The sequence below is a fragment of the Notolepis coatsorum genome (assembly GCF_963971535.1).
Source record: "Notolepis coatsorum genome assembly, chromosome: 12".
Classification (NCBI taxonomy): domain Eukaryota; kingdom Metazoa; phylum Chordata; class Actinopteri; order Aulopiformes; family Paralepididae; genus Notolepis; species Notolepis coatsorum.
In genome coordinates this window covers 42,942,855-42,964,232 of record NC_140176.1, presented here as the reverse complement: position 1 = coordinate 42,964,232, position 21,378 = coordinate 42,942,855, and the positions used below count along the sequence as shown (strand labels likewise).

At 42.2% G+C, this 21,378-nt stretch overlaps 1 protein-coding gene across 1 annotated transcript in view; it reads right to left on the bottom strand.

Moving 5' to 3' along the window:
* The window catches only part of lmbr1 (limb development membrane protein 1), a 132,447-nt gene that overhangs the window by 7,676 nt on the left and 103,393 nt on the right, over positions 1-21,378 (bottom strand). The window contains exons 15-16 of the mRNA XM_084325819.1: positions 15,119-15,209; positions 14,333-14,399 (exon numbers count right to left, since the gene is read on the bottom strand). Of these exons, the coding sequence (XP_084181945.1) occupies positions 14,333-14,399; positions 15,119-15,209 (158 nt within the window). The remainder of the gene's footprint in view (positions 1-14,332; positions 14,400-15,118; positions 15,210-21,378) is intronic.

Here is a 21,378-nt window from a genome sequence, read left to right as displayed (position 1 = left end):
ACCCATTGCCACCCTACTGTTTCCTGTTGATCTACTGTGTCTTTGCCTGCCACTGCTACTGCTGCCTCTAGACCGTAGTAGCAAGAGAGCACTCCATGGGGAACGGCCCTGCCAGATGTCAAATAATACACCGTTATGGGCTTTCACAACCAATGCCTAAACCAGAACACTATAGACCTATTTGTGCTCATTATTTGTTGCCATCATGCTCTCTTACCATGTCACCTGCAAAATGTGCAATTTGTGGCACAGAAAATAATTATAGTCCAATTTCATGTCAAAGAAATACTAAATCAACCATATATTTCAATCATCCGGTCGGGGGCATTATCATACTCAAAAGAAATGACACGGTGTAAAAGCGATCGTCTCTGACCATTCCATGTTTCCCCGGTAACGTCTTCACAACCTCTGCTCGTCAATTAGATTAGCCGATCGATTTGGTGTCTGGAGAGATGTATTTACAGCCTCTGTAAGCAGTTTGCGAGCATCAAGGGCCTTTAACTGAATTGCCTGTAAAGACGAGGAGAGACGACCCCAGTCGATACGTCCTGCCACTGCGGTCCGGCTAAATACATTTCTAATGTCAAAAGGATTCGGTAATTTGAGAAAATCTAATTGGGAGGTTAAAAACAATGCTTTGGCATTTGGAACGGCAGTGAGTTTGCCCAGGCTGCTGCGGGGGCACGGTATCATCCATCGCTGAAGACCTTTGTCTCGTGTTAAATGGTAATAAAACTAAATGTATGCTATTCATAAGAGCTGAGAAAATCCATTATAGAAAATGTAAGATTAACACTTTATTTGGTACAGCTATTGAAAAAGTTCCACATTATACATTATTTAGGCATGTGCATTGATGATGAATTCACTTTTGAAGTTCATGTTGATAATCTGGTTAAAAAGCTGCAGACAAAACGTGGTGTTCGTTATAGAAATAGAACCTGCTTTAGTAGAAAAATAATTGTTGAAACTGTTTTACTTGGATGAAACTGTCTTGGATTATGATGTAATATATAGACATGCTGCTGTATTACTGGTGATACCTACAGTATATATCACTCTGCTCTTAGATGTATTACTGGTGATACCTACAGTATATATCACTCTCTTAGATGTATTACTGGTGATACCTACAGTATATATCACTCTATTCTCTATTAGTGGTAGGGGTGTAACGGTACACAGAAGCCACGGTTCGGTACGTACCTCGGTATTGGGGTCACAATTCGGTACGAGTTCGGTACAACAGGACATTTTTTTAAATAATTATTCTTATATATTTATAATTATTATTATTATTATTATTAAATAGAATAATTGTCTCTAGGCTTGCCGTGGTAGTCAGTGATACTGGTGTCATTCTGTGTTCAGGCATCCACTGAGTAAATTAATTGCCTACTACCCCCATAACAACTTAGACAAACTTGTTACGTTTCAGTTTCACTTTTAGAGAGGATTTAACTGCACGTGAAGCCGAGACTGAAGACTAGAGAACAGATGAAATGTTACACAACTGGTGATACCTACAGTACCCATCATTGTACTCTTTATGAAAAGGTTTGGAAATGTTTACTCAGGACTGGATTACACTACATGTTCCTCAATGTAGGATTTTATCAAACCTGCTCTCAGGACTGGATTACACTACATGTTCCTCAATGTAGGATCTTATCAAACCTGCTCTCAGGACTGGATTACACTACATGTTCCTCAATGTAGGATCTTATCAAACCTGCTCTCTGGACTGGATTACACTACATGTTCCTAAATGTAGGATCTTATCAAACCCGCTCTCAGGACTGGATTACACTACATGTTCCTCGGGTCCAAACTCGGAAAGACTGCTTTTAGATTTTGTGCTCCGGACTTTGTCTGCACTTTGTATCCTTGGAACATTTAAAAAAAATATGCATTTAAATCAATGTTTTTTAATGTAATTGTTAAAATGTTCTATGTTCCTTCCAATGTTCTAAACTGTTCTACTGGTTGACTTGTAATTTTGTATCTTCTTTCTGCATCATCGAAAATGAGGGTTGACCCTCAATGGTCTCTGAGAAACGAAATAAAGGTTAAATAAAATGAATCATCAAGGCTGCAGTATGTATGATACCGTCTTATCAATTGATTTGCACACGAGCCGAACTTAAAGCTGCATTGTGGAACTTTTACATATAAATTAACATCTGTAATGTCCGTCCCTTGCCGTAGGGAGTTCACACAAAGCTGATTAAGCAAACGATGGAGACAGTGGCCCAGGAGGTAGAGTGGTCATCTGGTAATCAGAGGTTCCCGGTTCAATTCCAGCTCTGCAGCATGTTGAAGTGTTCTTAAGCAAGACACTTAACCCCTAACTGCTCCCGATGAGCAGGGTGGCACCTTGCACGGTCGCCTCCGCCGTCGGTGTGTGAATGTGTGAGTGAATGGGTTTTGGATAAAAAGTGCTATATAAATGTAGTCCATTTACCATTCAGAGGAAATGTCATAGTCACCAAAACCAATAGCTTTCTTCCTCTTTGGGTCATGAATGTGCACAGCATATTTTATAGCAATTATGCCATGATCTTTCAGGATATCTTGTTCAATCTATCACCACCAGGAGACTCTGTGTAAACATAAACACGCAGAGGCACCGGTAGTGATGTGTTTTATGTCAACCAGCAATGATTGGTTCGTTTGCCAGAAGCCCAGGGCTGAAGAGAAGAACAACAACAACAAAAACAACAACAACAGTAGTGAAGGAGTGAAAATGGTGGAAAAACCTAAGAAGCGTCCAAGCAAACATGGCTAACTACTTACTCTCACTGCCAGTAGGGGGAGACAAAGGCTCTGCAGCGTAGCTTTAAAAAGGGACATACATTGCTATTCCTTTCACTATTTGGGCAACTTTACACAATTCCTGTGAGTCTATTGAACACATCTGTAACGTTTTTTTTCAAAGAAATTCATTGTTGTCTATTTCTAATCAATTACTCTAAAGCAGCATTTTTCCACTTCAAGATTTCAAGCAGTTTTTGGGCTGGGCTCCGCCCATAAGCGCATTGAGTGACAGTCACCCACAGTCTGCGACTGGCAGACAGAGAGAGATAGAAAGATTGAGGGGGATACTAATTAATTTCGCCGCGGGGGGGGCATAATCCCACGGGACCCCTGTGAATATTATTGCACGGATCGGAATATGGGCGTGCGCGTGGGAGCATGCGCAAAGATATTTTGACAGTGATATGCGAGTGCTCCCAGGGAGAAGACCCACACCAGCCCTGCATGCACACACATTTACACACTCCTGCGTGCGGTCCCTCTCTCTCTCTCTCTCTCCCTCTCTATCTATCTCTCTCTCTCCCTCTCTCTCGCTCGTTCTCTGCTGTCTGTCGGCACCCTCTGTTTGAGGAAGTAATTCCACTCGCTCTGTTGTTGAGCGAATTGTTGATTGTGGGTGGTGACTACAACCACAGAGCCGGCATTGGCTCCAACCACAGAGCCAATCAGATCACAATCAGCTCCTTGCTACGTCGCATTGCGAGTCAAATCAGAATGACCTAATTCACTGGGGGAGATTGTCTCAACTGAATTAGAGCAATCCGCCAAAATGGTAATTAGACACACAGACCCGTTGATACTAACCCCCATTGCTATAAAACAATGCTAAACACTGGAAAAGGCCATTTATAAGACACATGACCTTTAACACTTTCAGTGCCAGCAGGGGGCGCACGATTTAGTACTTCAATGTTAGCGTTAATAACTCCTAATCTATGTTTTAAATTATGGCTATGTGTCTAATCTGCCCGTCACTTATCAATGACTTGTTTTCCAGTCAACATTGTCAAAGCGGATTGTTTTTTTATCGGTTCATTTTTGTTTTATAGCATTTTGAAAAGCCCTTGTTTTCAAGGAAAATAAAAAGATTCCATGATAAACGCCCTGTACTGGAATATTCTAGAATACACAAAAACGTTGAAATTTTTTGCCCTATTTATGAATCGTTTTCAAATAAACGCTAGATTATCGATAGTATATGTGTACGTATGCACGCTATATAGGCGATCTGAAAAATCGATTCTCTGATTTCCTCAAAACGATTGTGCACATACAGACCCATCACACATAGGGCGAACGCTGAGATCTCAGCGAATACAACTCTGATTATCCCAAGACTTGTAAAATGGATTCCTTACCTCAGATCAGATGTTCTCCAAAAAGATCATTCCAGTTCCTGATCGCCATTCCAAAAATCGATGTTCTCCAAAAAGATCATTCCAATTCCTGATCGCCATTCCAAAAATCGATCGCTTTTATTGATCCAACGCTACATACTGTACATATGTATTCCACGCTGTTCTGAGAGTCCACAATGAATCCGATCGGCTCAGGTTACATGCCTGAGAAGTAAAATGTGGATTCCGGATTTTTCTTTTCTCATCCATTTTCATTGAGTCCATTCCAAAAGGGTGCATTACCATCTGGGAGACGATAGGGGGCGTTTTTTTCACATCTGAGCTCCTGATGGGGCTGGTTTACCAACGGGACACTCGGTTGATGAAATATGAATTCAGATCGCTAATAAAAAAATAACACGCTAATTGTCGTGGTGGGCATTCAGGCATTGGGCTGATAACACGTGTTATCACGTGGTGGGCATTGAAAGCGTTAACCCTTTAATCGCCAAGGACGAGTTAACACGTCATTCTCCGCCATGCGTAATCTGCCAATGACGCCGTAACACGTCATTGAGATCAATATTTCAAAAATCTGTGATGGCAATCATATTTCACCCGCGGAGACTTGAGATCTCCTGTTGATCTCCTCTCAACTCTCCAACGGTTCAAGAGCGCTATCTGGTGGCCGATCGGCGGATCGCCCAAACAGCAAACCGGAAACGGAAACTGGTGCTCATCCAAATTCGGTCCGGCCACTCGCTATAGCTTCCGGGGCTCCATTTCGACACACTGGATAATCAATCGCTCGCCCTAACTCAATAAACAACGTTATTTGGACGTATATAGTATTATACAACCTGGAAATGGTTCATCTAGATCAACATCCCATAATAGAAAACTGTCTACTCCAAGCTGATCGCCCAACGGCCCGAGGAGACTGGGGTAAGTTTCAGCGTTTATTATTACCGTGTTCGATACAAACTGCTCTGATGATCATATCACCCACACTACATGAATCATCTAACGTTGGCCACGGAATTATAAACGACCCCCCCCCCATCCGGTCAACATCAGATGATGAGTAGTAACTTCTACGTACATTTGAAATGTTTTATCTGGCGCCGATCGCTATCAAACTGTATTTGATCATCAATATAATGCATTTAGGGCTATAAATCGTGTTCTGCAGAATGCTGCAGAAAACGATAACATATTTATACTTTAGACCATATTTTAGTATGAATATGTGAATGAAAAAGTAGAACGTTGCTACATCCTAAACGATAGATACTTGACGTTAAATGGGCCATAGTAATGTCAATTTAGCAATACAATTTAAAAGGTTATAGCCCTGCAAAGAAGGGGAACATCTCCATAGACTTTCAACAGTGGCAGATAGGGGTATATGATCAGAATAATCCCTGGCAGATAAAGGGTTAATATATGCTACTTACACCCGCCATCCGCTTTGATCACGATACATTTGGAGCACAAAGTCAACAAGGAATAAAATAAGGTGCATTATAAGCTGGATGGATATCAATTAGACTAGGGCTGGGCGATATGACGATATTATATAAATATCGGGTACAGTTCATTAACGATACACTTTTTTAACGTATCGTGGATATCGTGATGTTTTGACCAAGAGGATTGTGTCGCGTCAATCTGGTCCACCCCGTTCAAACTTTTGAACAACGCCGCTCCCACACACACACTACTGCATCAAAGGTAGTACTTATGATTAACAAAGGCATTCGTTTTGTGGCATCAACATTATATAGTTACACGTTATATAGTTACACATCAGCGTATTTACCCAAACATAGCAACGTCCGATGACGACATAGATAGCAAGCGTTACTGTTCATATCTCAGTCCGTGCCGAGTTGTGCGTGCCCATTCTGCGGTCTGTTAATAAAGTTTTCAATCAGACAGATGTATGGAAAGGCTTTTATTATAACATTTGTTGCAGTAAAATCATTATGCCTCGTTGTCATGCTGCGGTGCGCTAGTAATCACTCGTCGGCTGCGGTGAGCTGTTGTTGTTGTCGTTGAGCTGAGCTCTCGTTAAAATCAATGGAGGGCATTCAGGAATGTAAAAAAAGAATAGCGCTGCTTGCCGATTGGTGCTAAGAACAGCAGGGCGGGTACAAGCGGTGTGACGTAATTGGCAGACTCGACTGTCAATCAAAATTATTCTGTTGCCGGTGTTCTGCAAAATTCGACTCTTCCTCGAATTCTGCTGCCAGCGCTCCTGCGCTTGCGCACGCATGCGCATGACCCACAATCGTTCACTACAATATTCTGCCACCTTGCTGACGAACGTCATGTTGAGTCTTGTTGATATATCTTAAACAATATCTTAAACATATGTTTTTCATTGCACCTTTTGAACTGTATAAGCATGTAAATATTTGCATGTAATTGGCTTTGCAGCTGAATGTATTTGTAGATGATAACATGTCGGTACACCTGTTGGAGTTTGGAGTGAACTATAGGGTGACGTCACCCAGCTGTCAAAAGATATAGGCGATTCGCGCTACGGCAGCAGTTTTCGAGGAGGTAGTAGAATTCGGCAGAACACCGGCTGAATGATTGAATGAATGAACGTTATTAACGATTGCAGAATGGGTACAATACAGTACAGCTCAATACAACAACAGTGGACTGACTGGAGGATGAAGACCAGAAAAAGACTTTCGGCTTTTTTACATAAGGGTCCTCCATTTTCAATTCATCAAAACATTTAGAGACATACAAATATACAGTAGTTTCATAAAAATGCTAAAATCCTATTGATTGATTGATTGATTGATTGATTTAAAACTTTATTAACATATTGCAGAATGGGTACAGTACAGCTCAATACATACAATTGTTAAGGGGATGCAGACCAGAGAAAGACTTTCGTCTTGTTTACATCAGGGTCCCCCATTTTCAATTCATCATATTTCATATCTAAATCATATAATATCTCATTGCTAAATATATGCAATATATAATCTAATAATCCAATAATCTAAATCTAATATATAATATAAAAATGCTAAATGCATGGGTATTTTATTTTGTCTTTAATGTTAGCTTGCAAACTCAAATACTGTCTTGGTAAGCCTCATAATGAATTGTTTGGGGAAAAAAAGAAAAACATCGTGATGCGTATCGTGTATCGCCGAAAGGTCAGAAAATATCGTGATATCATATTTAGGCCATATCGCCCAGCCCTAAATTAGACATGTTGAATATTCTGCACCCAGAGATGGTACTGAGGTTAGATAGGAGTCCTGCTCCTGTTGGCCAAGGGCCAGGCCTGTCTCTCCTGTGCTCCACCCCAGGTTATAAAAAAACATGTTTTTTCCATTGACACAAATACGATGGAAAATCAAATAGGGTCATGCTAGCATAGCAAAGATGGCGGAGTGTGCTATCTGAACAAAAACAGCCCAAGGCAAGTGTGTCTGCGAGAGAATCCAGATTTAGCCATAAACACAATAGTTTTCCTCCTAAACTGTGTTGTGATACTCCCTCAAAATCAGGTACAGTATTGTGGAAAAGTAAGTAACTCAGTAACACCATATCTCACAGACCTCCTCTCCCCTACCAACCCTCTTGGTTTTATTATATTATAATAAAATGTATTGTCATTATGCAGCATTATGCAAGTACAGTACAGCTAACCACAGTGCAAGGTAACAGTAAAGTGCATAACAATATACTGTACAGGACATGTGTGTAATATAAAGTGATTAAACGGGATATATATATATATAACAATGAACAAAGCTACGGAGTAAATATGTTAATCTGATGGATGTACAGAATTATCTACAGTGATAAATACACTATGGTAGTAAGCCATAATGGCCAGCTGTATAACTAATAAGAGTAGGTATGGGATATATACAGATATAGATCTACCTCAGCCCGTCTTCTGTCCATCCCTCAAGTCCAACATACACAGTGTTGTGGACAGAGACTTGTCCAGGGCAGCTCCCAGGCTCTGGAGGTCCCTCTCCCAACACATGAGGCTCAGAGTCTCTTCTCAACGTTCTAATCCAGCCTCAAGACCCATCTCTTCTCCACTGCCTTCTCCTGCCCACTCACCCCTCATCCATCCCTGTGTGTTTGTGTTGTACTCGTCTGTTGTTTGTCTCGCTACCTCCTTAGTGTAAAGCCACTTTGAGTTCTAGAAATCTAATTTATTACCTTCGCTTTGGCGACCTTGGCGAGAGGTACTGATTTAGCTTGTGTGTGTGTGTGTGTGTGTGTGTGTGTGAGAGAATCTGCTCTGACCATATCTTAACCCTTTCACTACCACACTACCAAATTATTAACCCTTTCACTACCACACTACAGATGGTTAGTGAAAGGTTAACCGTCTGTAGTGTGGTAGTGAAAGGTTAACCTTCTGTAGTGTGGTAGTGAAAGGGTTCAAAAGTAATGGCCCGGATTGCCATGAAATTTGCTGTGCACATTCATGACCCCAAGAGGAAGAAGAACGCCTATTGATTTAGGGAGACACCATGACCTTTACTCTAGCGCCATCATCAGGCCAAACTTTAGATTTTCTCCTGACCCATTAGTCATACAGTCACAACGTTTGCTCTGAATATCCATGACCCCTAGATAAACAAACCTTTAGATTGCGGTCACCCCATGACTTTTCCCCTAGCGCCACCATCAGGCCAAACTGAGAAATTATATCTCAAACAGTAATGGCCGGATTGTCTATCATTTTCTGTGCATATTCATGACCCCTGGAGGAAGACACCTATGACCTTTCCTCTAGCACCACCATATGGCAATATCAACAACTGACGGCAAAGTGAGGAGTTTGTTAGACCTTGGCGGAGGTCTGCACTCTATTGAGTGCATTATTCTAGTTATTAGTATTATCAATAATAATAATAAATAAGCAATATAGACTCTGCATTTTGAGGTGCAAGCTACATTCAAGTACCATTCTTTTCTTTTATGATTGTCAAGGCTTAGCACTCTTTCCTGTGATCATTGTAGACAATGAATATGATTTTCTCCAATGCCCTGGGATGGAGATAGAGCTAATGCTGGCTATTTGCAACTCTCTCCTTAAAGTCTCTCTGGTTCCACAGTTGTTGCATCCCTCTCCTTCTTCCTAGGCCTTGTTCAGACAGCCAGCCCAGCATATCTAGATTGTATCCAGATTCATTTTAGAAAGTGTGGACAGCAAATCGGATCCAAACTGTGGTTTGAAAAGTGATTCAAAGTGGGATCTCAAAGTGTCTTTTAGGTCCCTTACAATGCGACTTGACTTGCAAACGCGACACACGACGACAACGTCAAATCCAGAGATGACAGAAGTCCATCCAGCTGGGCAGCAGGGCGATATGGACATGGAGGACAAAGAACAACAGTCCTTGGACAAATGCTAAAATAAATTGTCTGCTGTACAGATCCCTCACTTCTTTTCTCTTTTTTTTTTTATTATCTTTTTTCCTCTTTTTCCGATTTTTCTCCCATCCCAATGTTAGTCGTTATGCCAATTCCCAATTCCCTTAGTCCACTGCACTACCCGGCCGCAGATCTCTCACTTCTGTACAGATCTCTCACTTCTGTACAGATCTCTCACTCACTTCTGTACATATCTCTCACTTCTCTCACTTCTGGACAGATCTCTCACTTCTGGACAGTCCGTCTTAAAGATCTGATTTTAAAAACGGTCTGTACAAAGCCCTAGAGTTAAGGCAAGGCAACATCACAGAACAACCTACTGGGTACATGTCATTTAGTGAGGCCTCAGGTGAACAATGAGGCCATGTGGCACTACTATCCACGCAGTGTTGTTATTTCCAATCAGTAATGCTGGCATGTCTACTCAATTAGATGCATGTCGTTTCATGGTATAGCTTTCTTTTAACAAGAAACTAAAAATAAAAACAAATGCTGGACAACTGACTCTCAATTCTCTCAAGGATATAGAACAATTACTGATAGACTGAACACAACCACTGCTTAGCTCTACCACTGCAGTCTCAATCCCTGCTGTTGTCCACACAGTTAACCCCAGACACAACCACTCACTTTCCATCCCTCAGACAGAGAGACAGACACACAGACACACACTTAAATAAAACATGGCAGCATCTGAAACGCCTGGACTACATCTGAAGCTTCAGCCACAGAGCAGCAGCCTGGACTACATCTGAAGCTTCAGCCACAGAGCAGCAGCCTGGACTACATCTGAAGCTTCAGCCACAGAGCAGCAGCCTGGACTACATCTGAAGCTTCAGCCACAGAGCAGCAGCCTGGACTACATCTGAAGCTTCAGCCACAGAGCAGCAGCCTGGACTACATCTGAAGCTTCAGCCACAGAGCAGCAGCCTGGACTACATCTGAAGCTTCAGCCACAGAGCAGCAGCCTGGACTACATCTGAAGCTTCAGCCACAGAGCAGCAGCCTGGACTACATCTGAAGCTTCAGCCACAGAGCAGCAGCCTCCTGTTGGAGTCTCAAAGACAACCGTCACTTCAGTGCTCCATCAGGAACTGGTTTGGTAAGTTAAGTGGAACACATCAGAATTCAAAATGTGAGTGCATCAGCGACAAATCAAAAAAGAATATGCAGGATGTGATGCAATTATCCCTTATGTCGTAGAATAGTACATAGTAAAGTTATAAGGTACATAGTAACTAGGGCTGCTTGACTGACAAAAATAAATAAATTATCTTTGATTGATCACGATTCATGATTATTAACTCATTCCCAGCCAATGACGAGTATACTTGTTATTGGCCGCCAATCGTTGGACGCCAACAACTAGTATATTCGTTATTTGATCGTTATTTCTTTTATTCGCTATTTCCATTCAGAAATCATCCAGGAAGGCTGTGGTACCATAGGGAATGCGTCTGAGATCGCAAATGTCCAATACCGCCGCCTGGTGGTATGCGGCCGATGTTGCACCCCCTTTGAGACTCTGTGTATCTCTCTGTGTCATTGAAATTCCTCCGGGCGGACATTTCTAGTAACGTGGATCAAGAGCTTTACCCGATCGCATTGAATAGTTTTTGGGACGCCCGATTCATTATGCTGTGGGGGGTTATGTCGTGGCCCAAATGGACATACGATCTAGCAGATGGCAATCAAATAATTGGAATATTCTTTTTGGAATCTCATCGGCCACAGGTAAGAGCAATTTAACGTCAATTTCAGCTTGGTTGTGCCTTGTTTTCATAGCCATCGCCCTGATCAGCGTATGCTGTTGTACTAACGAATGCCGTTATTGACAATCAATTAATCAGAAACGACCCCCCCCCCCTTTCATGCATGCATGATGGAACATAATAAACCGATCATATACATTTGAATTTTTTATTGTAGCGTGTATAGGGACGAAATGCCAATGGATTAAGTATAATGCGTCATAGCCTATTACTAGCCTCCCAGGAATGACCCTAAACCGCTCTAAAACGATACTTATATTCACCACGGTATAAAACGGGAATGTATGGATGGAAAAAAATATTCCTTTTTCACATCTTGAACGATAGATACTCGATGTCAAATGGGCCATAGTATTGCATCCAAAGCTATAATATTTAAATAGTTATAGCCCTGCAAACAAGGTGAGCGACTCCCATCGTTTACAGCGGTGGCGATAGCTACTACAGGATGAGGCTAATAGCTGGCAGTCAATGTGTTAAACACGTTTACTCATTGATTTGAGAACATCATGTGAGGATGACTTCATGTCATCTTCTACAAGTTACTAAAGATGTTTCAAAATAACTGGAGAAATGTGGCTCCCTCCTCCCTCTCAACACGAGCTGAAACTACTGTTGGGGCTTGAATGGGGCAGAGCACACCACTGTGAAGAGAGGGTGCGCTGCATTTACTACACAGGACAAAATGAGAGCAACACAGCGTGCAGCGCGATAACCGGTTTATCTCGATTATCTTGTTTGAATGATCGTGGGAAGCCAAAATCATAATTGAAATTGAAACACAATTAATCTGGGGCGACAGTGGCTCAGGAGGTAGAGCGGTCGTCTGGTCCTGGTTCGATTCCCGCTCCTCCCAGGCAGCATGTCGAAGTGTCCTTGAGCAAGACACTTAACCCCTAATTGCTCCTAATGAGCAGGTTGGCACTAGGGATGCACCGATCCAACTTTTTCAGTCCCGATACCTGGGCTTTGGGTATCGGCCGATACCGAGTACCGATCCGATACCCATTGTTCAATTAATAAACTGTATGCCTCACTGTGTGGAAGAGACTGGGATCATTCTTTTGTGCAAGGCAACATCAGGCTTGACTTAAAACATTACTTTCCTAACTTAGTGAAACAAAATGTAACAAATTAACACGGATATAAATGTACTGAATTGTTATTTATTCTTTTATTCATTATTATAAAAAATATATATATAATAATAATACAAATGCGTTAAAAAAATAAAAAATTATACTCCATCCAGCTAATTTGAGTCACATCAGGGCCGATATCCGATATCGGATCGGTGCATCCCTAGTTGGCACCTTGCATGGTTGCCTCCGCCGTCGGTGTGTGAATGAATGAGTGAGTGAATGGGTGAATGTGAGGAACAGAAATTGTAAAGCACTTTGGATAAATGTGCTATATAAATGTGCTATATAAATGTGGTATATAAATGCACCATTTACCATTTTTATCGCCCAGTCCTAACCGGAACCTGGTAGTTTGGATGTAAAAGGGTATGAGTGCGTAGTGCAAAGTGTGGGCATATCTTTGAGCTCATCAGGTGAACACCTATCACAGATGTTTTGTTGACTCTTCCATACCCACTCTCAGCAGACCCAGTCTACTACCTCATCTCACAGCCATCAATGCATCTCAGCAGCAGGCAGAGTCAGGGACGACTCACACACTGCTTTCACAACCTCGTGGTAAGCTCCGCCCGTGGATGAGTTCCCGGAGCAGAGCAGTACCACTACTTGGGCCTGCGGGTGGTTTTCACGAGCACCATTATTTGCCAAAAAATATTCATCTCCAAAAAACAACATTGTATTCCCCTGTCAATGAAAGTAAACAGATGAGGGAGTACTGCTCGGCGGTGAGCTTAACAGTTGGTGTTTTATGTGTATAACAAATATTCAGATATTTGTTTTCATAGCCTGAAAAGATAATGATCTTTGTCTAGTGTTTTATTGCACATATTTGTTGTAAGGTATAATATAACTGATGGGGTATATAGACCCTCATCTGCACCTTTGATTACACTGCCTACTTGCTCATATTCTTATATTCAGAGTTAATTATATTGTTTGCTTATTTTTATCTGTATAACTGTATTATTATTATTTATGTCTTTCTACTATTACCCTGCCCATACCTGTACCTCCCCCATGCTGCTATGACGGCCGAATTTCCCCAAGGGGATCAGTAAAGTAATATCTTATACACTTCACATCGTTTCCTAATGTCTCTCTTTGCCGTAGATTTAGCTCTGCACACTTAGTGTTCTCTTTATGACTGTGTGTGTGTGTGTGTGTGTGTGTGTGTGTGTGTGTGTGTGTGTGTGTGTGTGTGTGTGTGTGTGTGTGTGTGTGTGTGTGTGTGTGTGTGTGTATAAGAGGGGGGGGGGGGGCTTTCTCTTCAAATCTGTTGCATGCATTTATTTCTTTTCATGTATTCAATGTCACAAAGCAGAACCTGTTGATATTTTGTAAAGCTTGCAATGAGTCACTGTATGCATTCTCTCTTGCCCATTCTCCCCCTCATTCACACACACACACACACACACACACACACACACACACACACACACACACACACACACACGCACACACACACACACACACAGTAATGCTATTTGAACAGCTGTGTCTGCACACTCTGCATGTTTATTAGTGCCATTGTGATGGTGCTGCCCCTGTCATTTTTACCCTCTCTTCCATCCAGCCTATTCTCAAGTCACTATGGCAAACTATAGAGGAATTCTACTCACTAACCTTAACAGTCTGAAGGGGGGGTGGAGGGCGGAGGGGGGGACTGCCGTTCTCGGGCCCACTCACTCATTCTGGTGATCACTATATAGGTTGTCATGACCGGTCTCTCTCCGTCTGTCTGTCTCTGCATTTCTATGCTGCACATAGTGACGTTGGCGTAAACATAACGTATTGTGGGGGGGGGGGGGGGGGGGAATCAACTCACCTAGAGTTCTGGACATCACCGGCAGGGCTGAACTCAGCACCAAGATGGACACGCAGCAACCGATGATCTGCAAGATAAGAGCGGAGGAGGAAGACGGGTTAGCGGGTGAATTAGAAACACAGGGGATCTGATCATAGATCAGTTAAGCGCGTGAGAAAGAACTGAGAAACTACCGCAGAAAGTCGCGCGGTACGAAAAACACTGAGCGGCAATAAGCGACGCGCACGTCCATATGTACGCATGTGCGTGAGCGCACGCACAAGCACACGCGCACGCACACACACATACACTCCACTTGAAAGTTAAATAGGTTCCACATATTGAACAATTAGTACCTCTGAAGTTGCTCATTACGAGGTTCCCCTCATTGTCCCTTCAAGTCCTTTCAGCAAGGCGTCTAGTTAACAAGCCTCACCGTCCCTTCCCAACACTCATTACCAAGTGAATAGTACAGCCACCCAAACACTGCACACATCCTTCACCCCACAGCCTCCCTCCCTCCCTCCCTCTCTCTCTCTCCCTCTCTGATGTACAAGAAAAGAGCTTGCACTGCGTCCGTGTTTACGCAACCTACAAACAAATATTAGATGGATCAACTGAAGCCATTGAAAGGGGAGGGGACGGGAACACATTAGAATGGAGGAGAAAAGGAGAGAAAGAGAGAGAAGGGGAAAGAGATGAAACACAATGAAACCTAAATACATCAGTTCCTTGGGGACCACCACCGATTTCAGCCCCCCTCCCACATACACCCCACTACTCCCCCCCACCCCCAGCCCCCTTTACCGTTGCCATGGTAGTGTCGTCCTTCCTGGGGGTGAGGCTCTGGAAGACTCGCAGGCTGTAGAAGCCGAGTAGAGACGACACCATCAAGTAGCTGTTCAGCAGATAAATCAAGGACCATAGGAAATGCTGTTCTGCTGCAAAGCAATCCTGTTTCATGTAGACCTTTCTTTAGTTTGTTTTGAGTTTCCTCCAAAGTTTTGTGCCTTTTAGATTAGATTCATAGTAGTAGTAATATACAGGTGATTAAACTGGGTACAAAATGTACTAATTAGTACTAGTTAGTGTAGTGCTAATTAGGGGTGGGACGATACATAGATCCAGATCAATGTATCGATCTATTATCAATAGGGGTGTAACGGTACACAGAAGCCACGGTTCGATACGTACCTTGGTATTGGGGTCACGGTTCGGTACGAGTTTGGTACAACAGAAAATAAATATTTATAATTATAAAAAAAAAAGTATTTAAATTTTTTTAATTTATATTATATATTTTTTTATTTACTTTTTCTCCCATTTTCTATTTTTCTCCCATCCCAATTTTCATATCGTCCAATTCAACCCTCCCCTGTCTTCGAACGTTGTTTCTTGCCTCCCACAAGCCGGCTGCAATGTGGACTAAGTCATACATAGCACGAGTCCCCTCCGATACTCGAGGTAACAGCCGTCAGATCTTTTCACCTGCGCGGCTCGATCTTTCAGCGTCGGGGGTCTGGGCTTTGGAGGGGCCCCGCCCCCGTCGCTTCTTGATTCTACTGCGCAGGCGCACCAACCGACCTGTAGGAGTCGCTGTCCACAACGCCCGATCCCCACCCTTCAGTTTCCCTCCCCGTAATACGGCCAATGTGTATTACTGTGGACGACCAGCTAAACTGAAAGCAATGTGGAGAGCGGGGCTCGAACAGGAGGCATCCTGTTCGAACCTAGTCTCCAGCATTCGTTGCGAGCGCCTTGCCCACTGCGCCACGTAGCCGCCCTATTTATACATTATATTTATGATAATTATTATTAAATAGAACAATTTTCTATAGGCTTGCCGTGGTAGTCAGTGATACTGGTGTCATTCTGTGTTCAGGCATCCACTTGCCTACTGCCCCTTTAACAACTTATCCTTGCTAAGTTTCAGTTTCACTTCTAGAGAGAATTTAACTTCACAACGAGACTGAATACTAGAGAACAGATGACATATTACAACAATGGCAGAGGATTATTTGGATTTAAACACAGTGGAGCTCAGATGATCTGTCCGGAAAAGTATGTTTCTTTTTTTTATTTGATTGTGCCTGTGAGTCCGGCGGGGGAGAATGTTGATGTGTTTATTGGTGCGTGTGTGTGTGTGTGTCGGCAACGCGTGTGTGTTTCTTTCCATTGGTTTAATTTGGTTAACGTTATTGGGCGAACAAGAAAACGAAAGAAAACTGTAAAATTGTAATGACCCTGCAGCTGTTCCAATGTAAATGTGCCTTTCTCCGTGCACTTTCGCCGGCTCTGAAGTCTGCTCGGTGTACCCGGCCACGCACGCTGTTCTCGCACGGAACCTCGCGAGTGCCTGCATGTGGGACTTGTGTGTTTGCGCTGTGGGCGTATTCGTCGTATGGCAGCACGTACCGCACCATGACGGCCGTACCGTAAATTCGCGGGACGAATACACGTACCGTTAAACCCCTAATTATCAATGATCCAATAGGATCGATGCAACGTAAAAAGATCGGTTCATATTGTGATACTCTTATTTTGAAAATCCCGCGGAGTCGTATCCGCTCAACAGCACAGCAGTAGCATCTGAAACGCGTGTACATTACAACAGAGCAAGGCTACATAGTGTGCCTATTTTGCGACCCAAAACAAGTCCCTGCTGTTTTATTCCGCAACGGGTCAAATGCATCGAACATGCTTTGCAATCCTCGCCATTCCTTTATGCCCACGTCGCGTTAAAGACAGAAATTAACGTTACGTTAGCGTAAGCTAACAAGCTAACCCTGATCAGAGCCATAGAGAGAACAGCAGAGTGGGGACTGGGAAAGGGGCATTCTCCCTTTCTGTGTGTGTGTGCGTTTGTAAAGACCAGATGAAGTCAGACGAGTATATTATATTGATAGTCAATTTACTGAGGATGGACAGATAATGTTGATATTTATCATGATCATCATGCAACATAAATCAATTGTACAAACGGTTTGGGAGAGGAAGGGGTTTTAGGTTGCGTCTTGTGAGTTCCAAAAAGATTTACATAAAGTTTAAAGCTCAATATATCAAAACCTGGCATTTTACACTGAACAGAAGGTCTATTTGTATTAAAAACAATAGATTGTTTTTCATTTAAATGTCTGGAAGAGCTCAAAAATGTAAATGTCAAATGATATTTCCGTAGCCTTTTTTGAGTTTATCTAAATGTTACTGATTGTGTTAAATGGGCATATAATATCATCTCATATCGATCGCAGGCACCTGAATCGAATCGTATCGTATCATGGCAGACTTTGTGATATCTGCAAATATCGTATCGTTGTCCAAAGAATCAATATCGTATCGTATCGTGATGAAACTGGTGATTCCCACCCCTAATCAGATGTATGTACAGAGTTTAGGGATGTCCCGATCAAATATTATACTTTTTTTTTTTTTTTTTAAGTCGACCAATAGTCGACTAACGGCAAATTTTGGCCAATCCTAGTCGACCATCCAAATCCTTAGTCGGGGACAGCCCTAATATATATATACCGGTATATATCCCGATTTCTTTTGATTTTTTTTGCCTGTCCCGATCTTCGGAGAGTCACGTGATCGGCCCCGATTCCGATCATGTGATCGGATCGGGACATCCCTAACAGAGTTGTTGTATTAATATGTACAGCGTAGGGATGTGCATCTCCAACACTGAGGCCGATGCGATGTGCATCTCGATACGTTGCCAACGATACAATACATTAACGATACATTTGAAGCACCGGGCGATGCGATACGATTTATGTTGAGATACAGTTAACTGTAGGGCGGCTAGGTGGTGCAGTGGGCAAGGCACTCACCACCAATGTTCGAGCCCAGCTCTCCACATTGTTTTCAGTTTGGCTGGTCGTCCGTACTAATACAATTGGCAGTATTAGAGGGTGGGAAAACTGATGGGTGGGGATCGGACGTTGTGGACAGCGACTCCTACAGGTTGGTTGGTGCGCCTGCGTTGTAGAATCAGGAAGCGACGGGGGCGGCGTCCCTCCAAAGCGCAGACCCCTGACGCTGAAAGATCACGCTGCGCAGGTGAAAAGATGCGACGGCTGCTACCTCGAGTACCGGAGGGGACTCGTGCAATGTATGGCTTCGTCCACATTACAGCCGGCTTGTGGGAGGCATGAAACAGCGTTCGAGATAGGGGAGGGTAGAATTGGATGATACGAAATTGGGATGGGAGAAAAATAGAAAATGGGAGAAAAAGTGGATAAAAAAAAAGATAGTTAACTGTTTGATACGATTTGATTCAACATAATGCGATTCGGGGCGATACGATGCGATTCAACACAATGCAAAATAATGATAAAATGTTATGGTATTGTATTCCTTATATGCAGCTTATATTATTATTAACACATCCAGCGCCGGGCCCGTTTTAAAACGTTATTGCCCGCCATGCAAATTCTGCCAATAACGTTGTACGACATTATTGAGATCAATATTTCATTTTTTCGCCATGGCATTCATAATGGACCTGTCTCAAAACCCTGCCCTCTTTTCTTGATCCTCCAATCACAGCTGTCGCTTACCTCTGACTTCCTCGTACAAACTTTGTTTGTACGAGGAAGTCAGAGGTAAGCGACAGCTGTGATTGGAGGATCAAGAAAATGGGCAGGGTTTGAGACAGGTCTATTCATATATACACCTCCGACCCTCCGGATGGACCCTACGGCTCAATACAACGACGGCTCAATACCGCCGCCTGGTGGATGGTCGGGCGAGTTACACTCGAAACAGGAAGTTGTGGGGTGTGCGTCGATTAAATTCATCCGGCCGTCAGACATTGTTGCAGGACTCGCAACAGACATTATGTACATAATGGATCGCTTTATAAACTTAATAATCTATATGATTTCGGCGTTTATTGCGACATACAAACCGGAAATGGACCTAGGCGATCGACGTCCTATACTTGGGATATTTCACCGCCAGTCTCATTGACGCACGGTAAGAGGACACTAATGTCATTTTCAACTCAATTGTTTATTCATTTAACTGCAAACCGATCTGATCAATATATCACCCATACTACATAAAGCATTTACTGATGATCACGGAAGTATAAACGACCCCCCCCCCTTTCATCCGCGCATGATGAGGCATAACGTATACGATCATGTACAGTTGAATTTTTTAATATAGGGCGTCTTGGGAATAGACGGCAATCGATAATCTATATATGCGTTTAGGCCTATAGCTCACGTTCTAGGAATTACTGCAGAAAACGATAAAAACATACTTATATTCTAGAAGGTATTTTTGTATGAATATATGAATGAAAAAGTATAACGTTCCTACATCCTGAACGATAGCTAATCGATGTTGAATGGGCCATAGTAATGTCAATTTAGCAATACAATTTAAAAAGTTATAGCCCTGCAAAGAAGGTGAACATCTCCATAGACTTATAACGCTGGCAGTGAGCCTACATTGATGGATATAAGCTCTGGCGGGGAAAGTGTTAAAAATAAAATAATCTACTGTAAGACAATTTATATAAAAACTCTTGGGTGCCTAAGACTGTTTTCTATCCACTTTAGCTAAAAACACATAATTTATATATACACACTACTGTGAGACAATAATAAATCACACACAAAGGGATAATGGCTTATAGCAGACTTAATGATTTTATAATATTTCAGATAATGAAATAAAATGTTTATCATCAACTATCCAGTTAGTATTTATATTGTAATGTTTGGCCACTTTAAATCATTGAACGTAGAGAGAGAGAGAGAGAGAGAGCGTTTGAGTGTTCTGATGTGCCGTAATTGACCACGCCATGATGGCATTTTTTGTCAACACAGTTGGAACCTGGAGGAAGCGATATAAAGAAACGAATTGCCAATAAATGTGAAGTTATCTTTGAACCTGTTGTCAAGCGTCGTCAATATACCCCCCCCCATTTCCTCACTAATGGAACTGGTGTTGCGGAGTCACGTTAGTTAGATAGTTTAGCGTTAGCTGAACGGCTAACAGCGCCTAAAGTTAGCCAGTTTGTCAATTCAATTCATGTCTCGACGTCCACTGTTTGTTGATAACTGTGACGCGGCTCTCGCCTTCCGTAGTAGCGAAGCAAATATATTCTCTGCTGCTGAGTGCTGACAGAAGTGGATGAGAGGAAATGATATGAATGAATCGGTTTTAACCGATGCAAAGACGCTACAACAGATGCATCGCGAGTTCAACCTGAATTGAAGCCGATGTGCACTTTTTCCACCGATGCACTCGCATCTTGAACGTTTATGCCGGTGCACCGATGCGAATCGGTGAATCTTAACATCACTAGTACAGCGATACAGGTAAAAAGACACTATAGTAGTAAGTCATACTGGCCAGCAGTGTAACTAGTAAGAGTAGGTAAGGGATATGCCTGAATTTCCCCAAGGGGATCAATAAAGGAATATCTTATCTTATCCATTATGTACAGATAGATATAGTATCTACAGATATGTAAAACGCATTATATCCAGGTATGTACGGACAGATGTGGATATATATATATATAGTAAGAATAAATATATAAATACGGTATATACAACATTATTGTACATGCTATCATACAGAGTTATACGAGTTATATGCAGGTGTATAAGTATATATATATAGAAGGATTATATGCGAGTATATTCAGACAAATATGTATATATATGCGGAAAATATAAATATATATATAGGTTATATACATGCTATGATGCTATCATACAGAGTTATATGGGTAGACTATAGTATGAGGTAGCTAGTTATGAATACTATGTATACAGTGTGGCAGTTGAAGACAGTGAAAGCAGCAGGTAGGTAAGCAGGGTATCTGCGGGTTTAAACAAGTTACATCTAAGACTTTTTAAGACCTTTTTAATACCACTTAAAGCAAGATTTCACGACCATACTAGCAAAAAGAAAAAACACATAGTGACACTGAACTGGCACTTGCAAGCCAATTTAAATGATCGCACCTTCCATACAAGCTCTCGCCAGACACACCAAGCTCCCGGTAGCCTTGCAAAAAACAACGACTTCAATACAAAAAC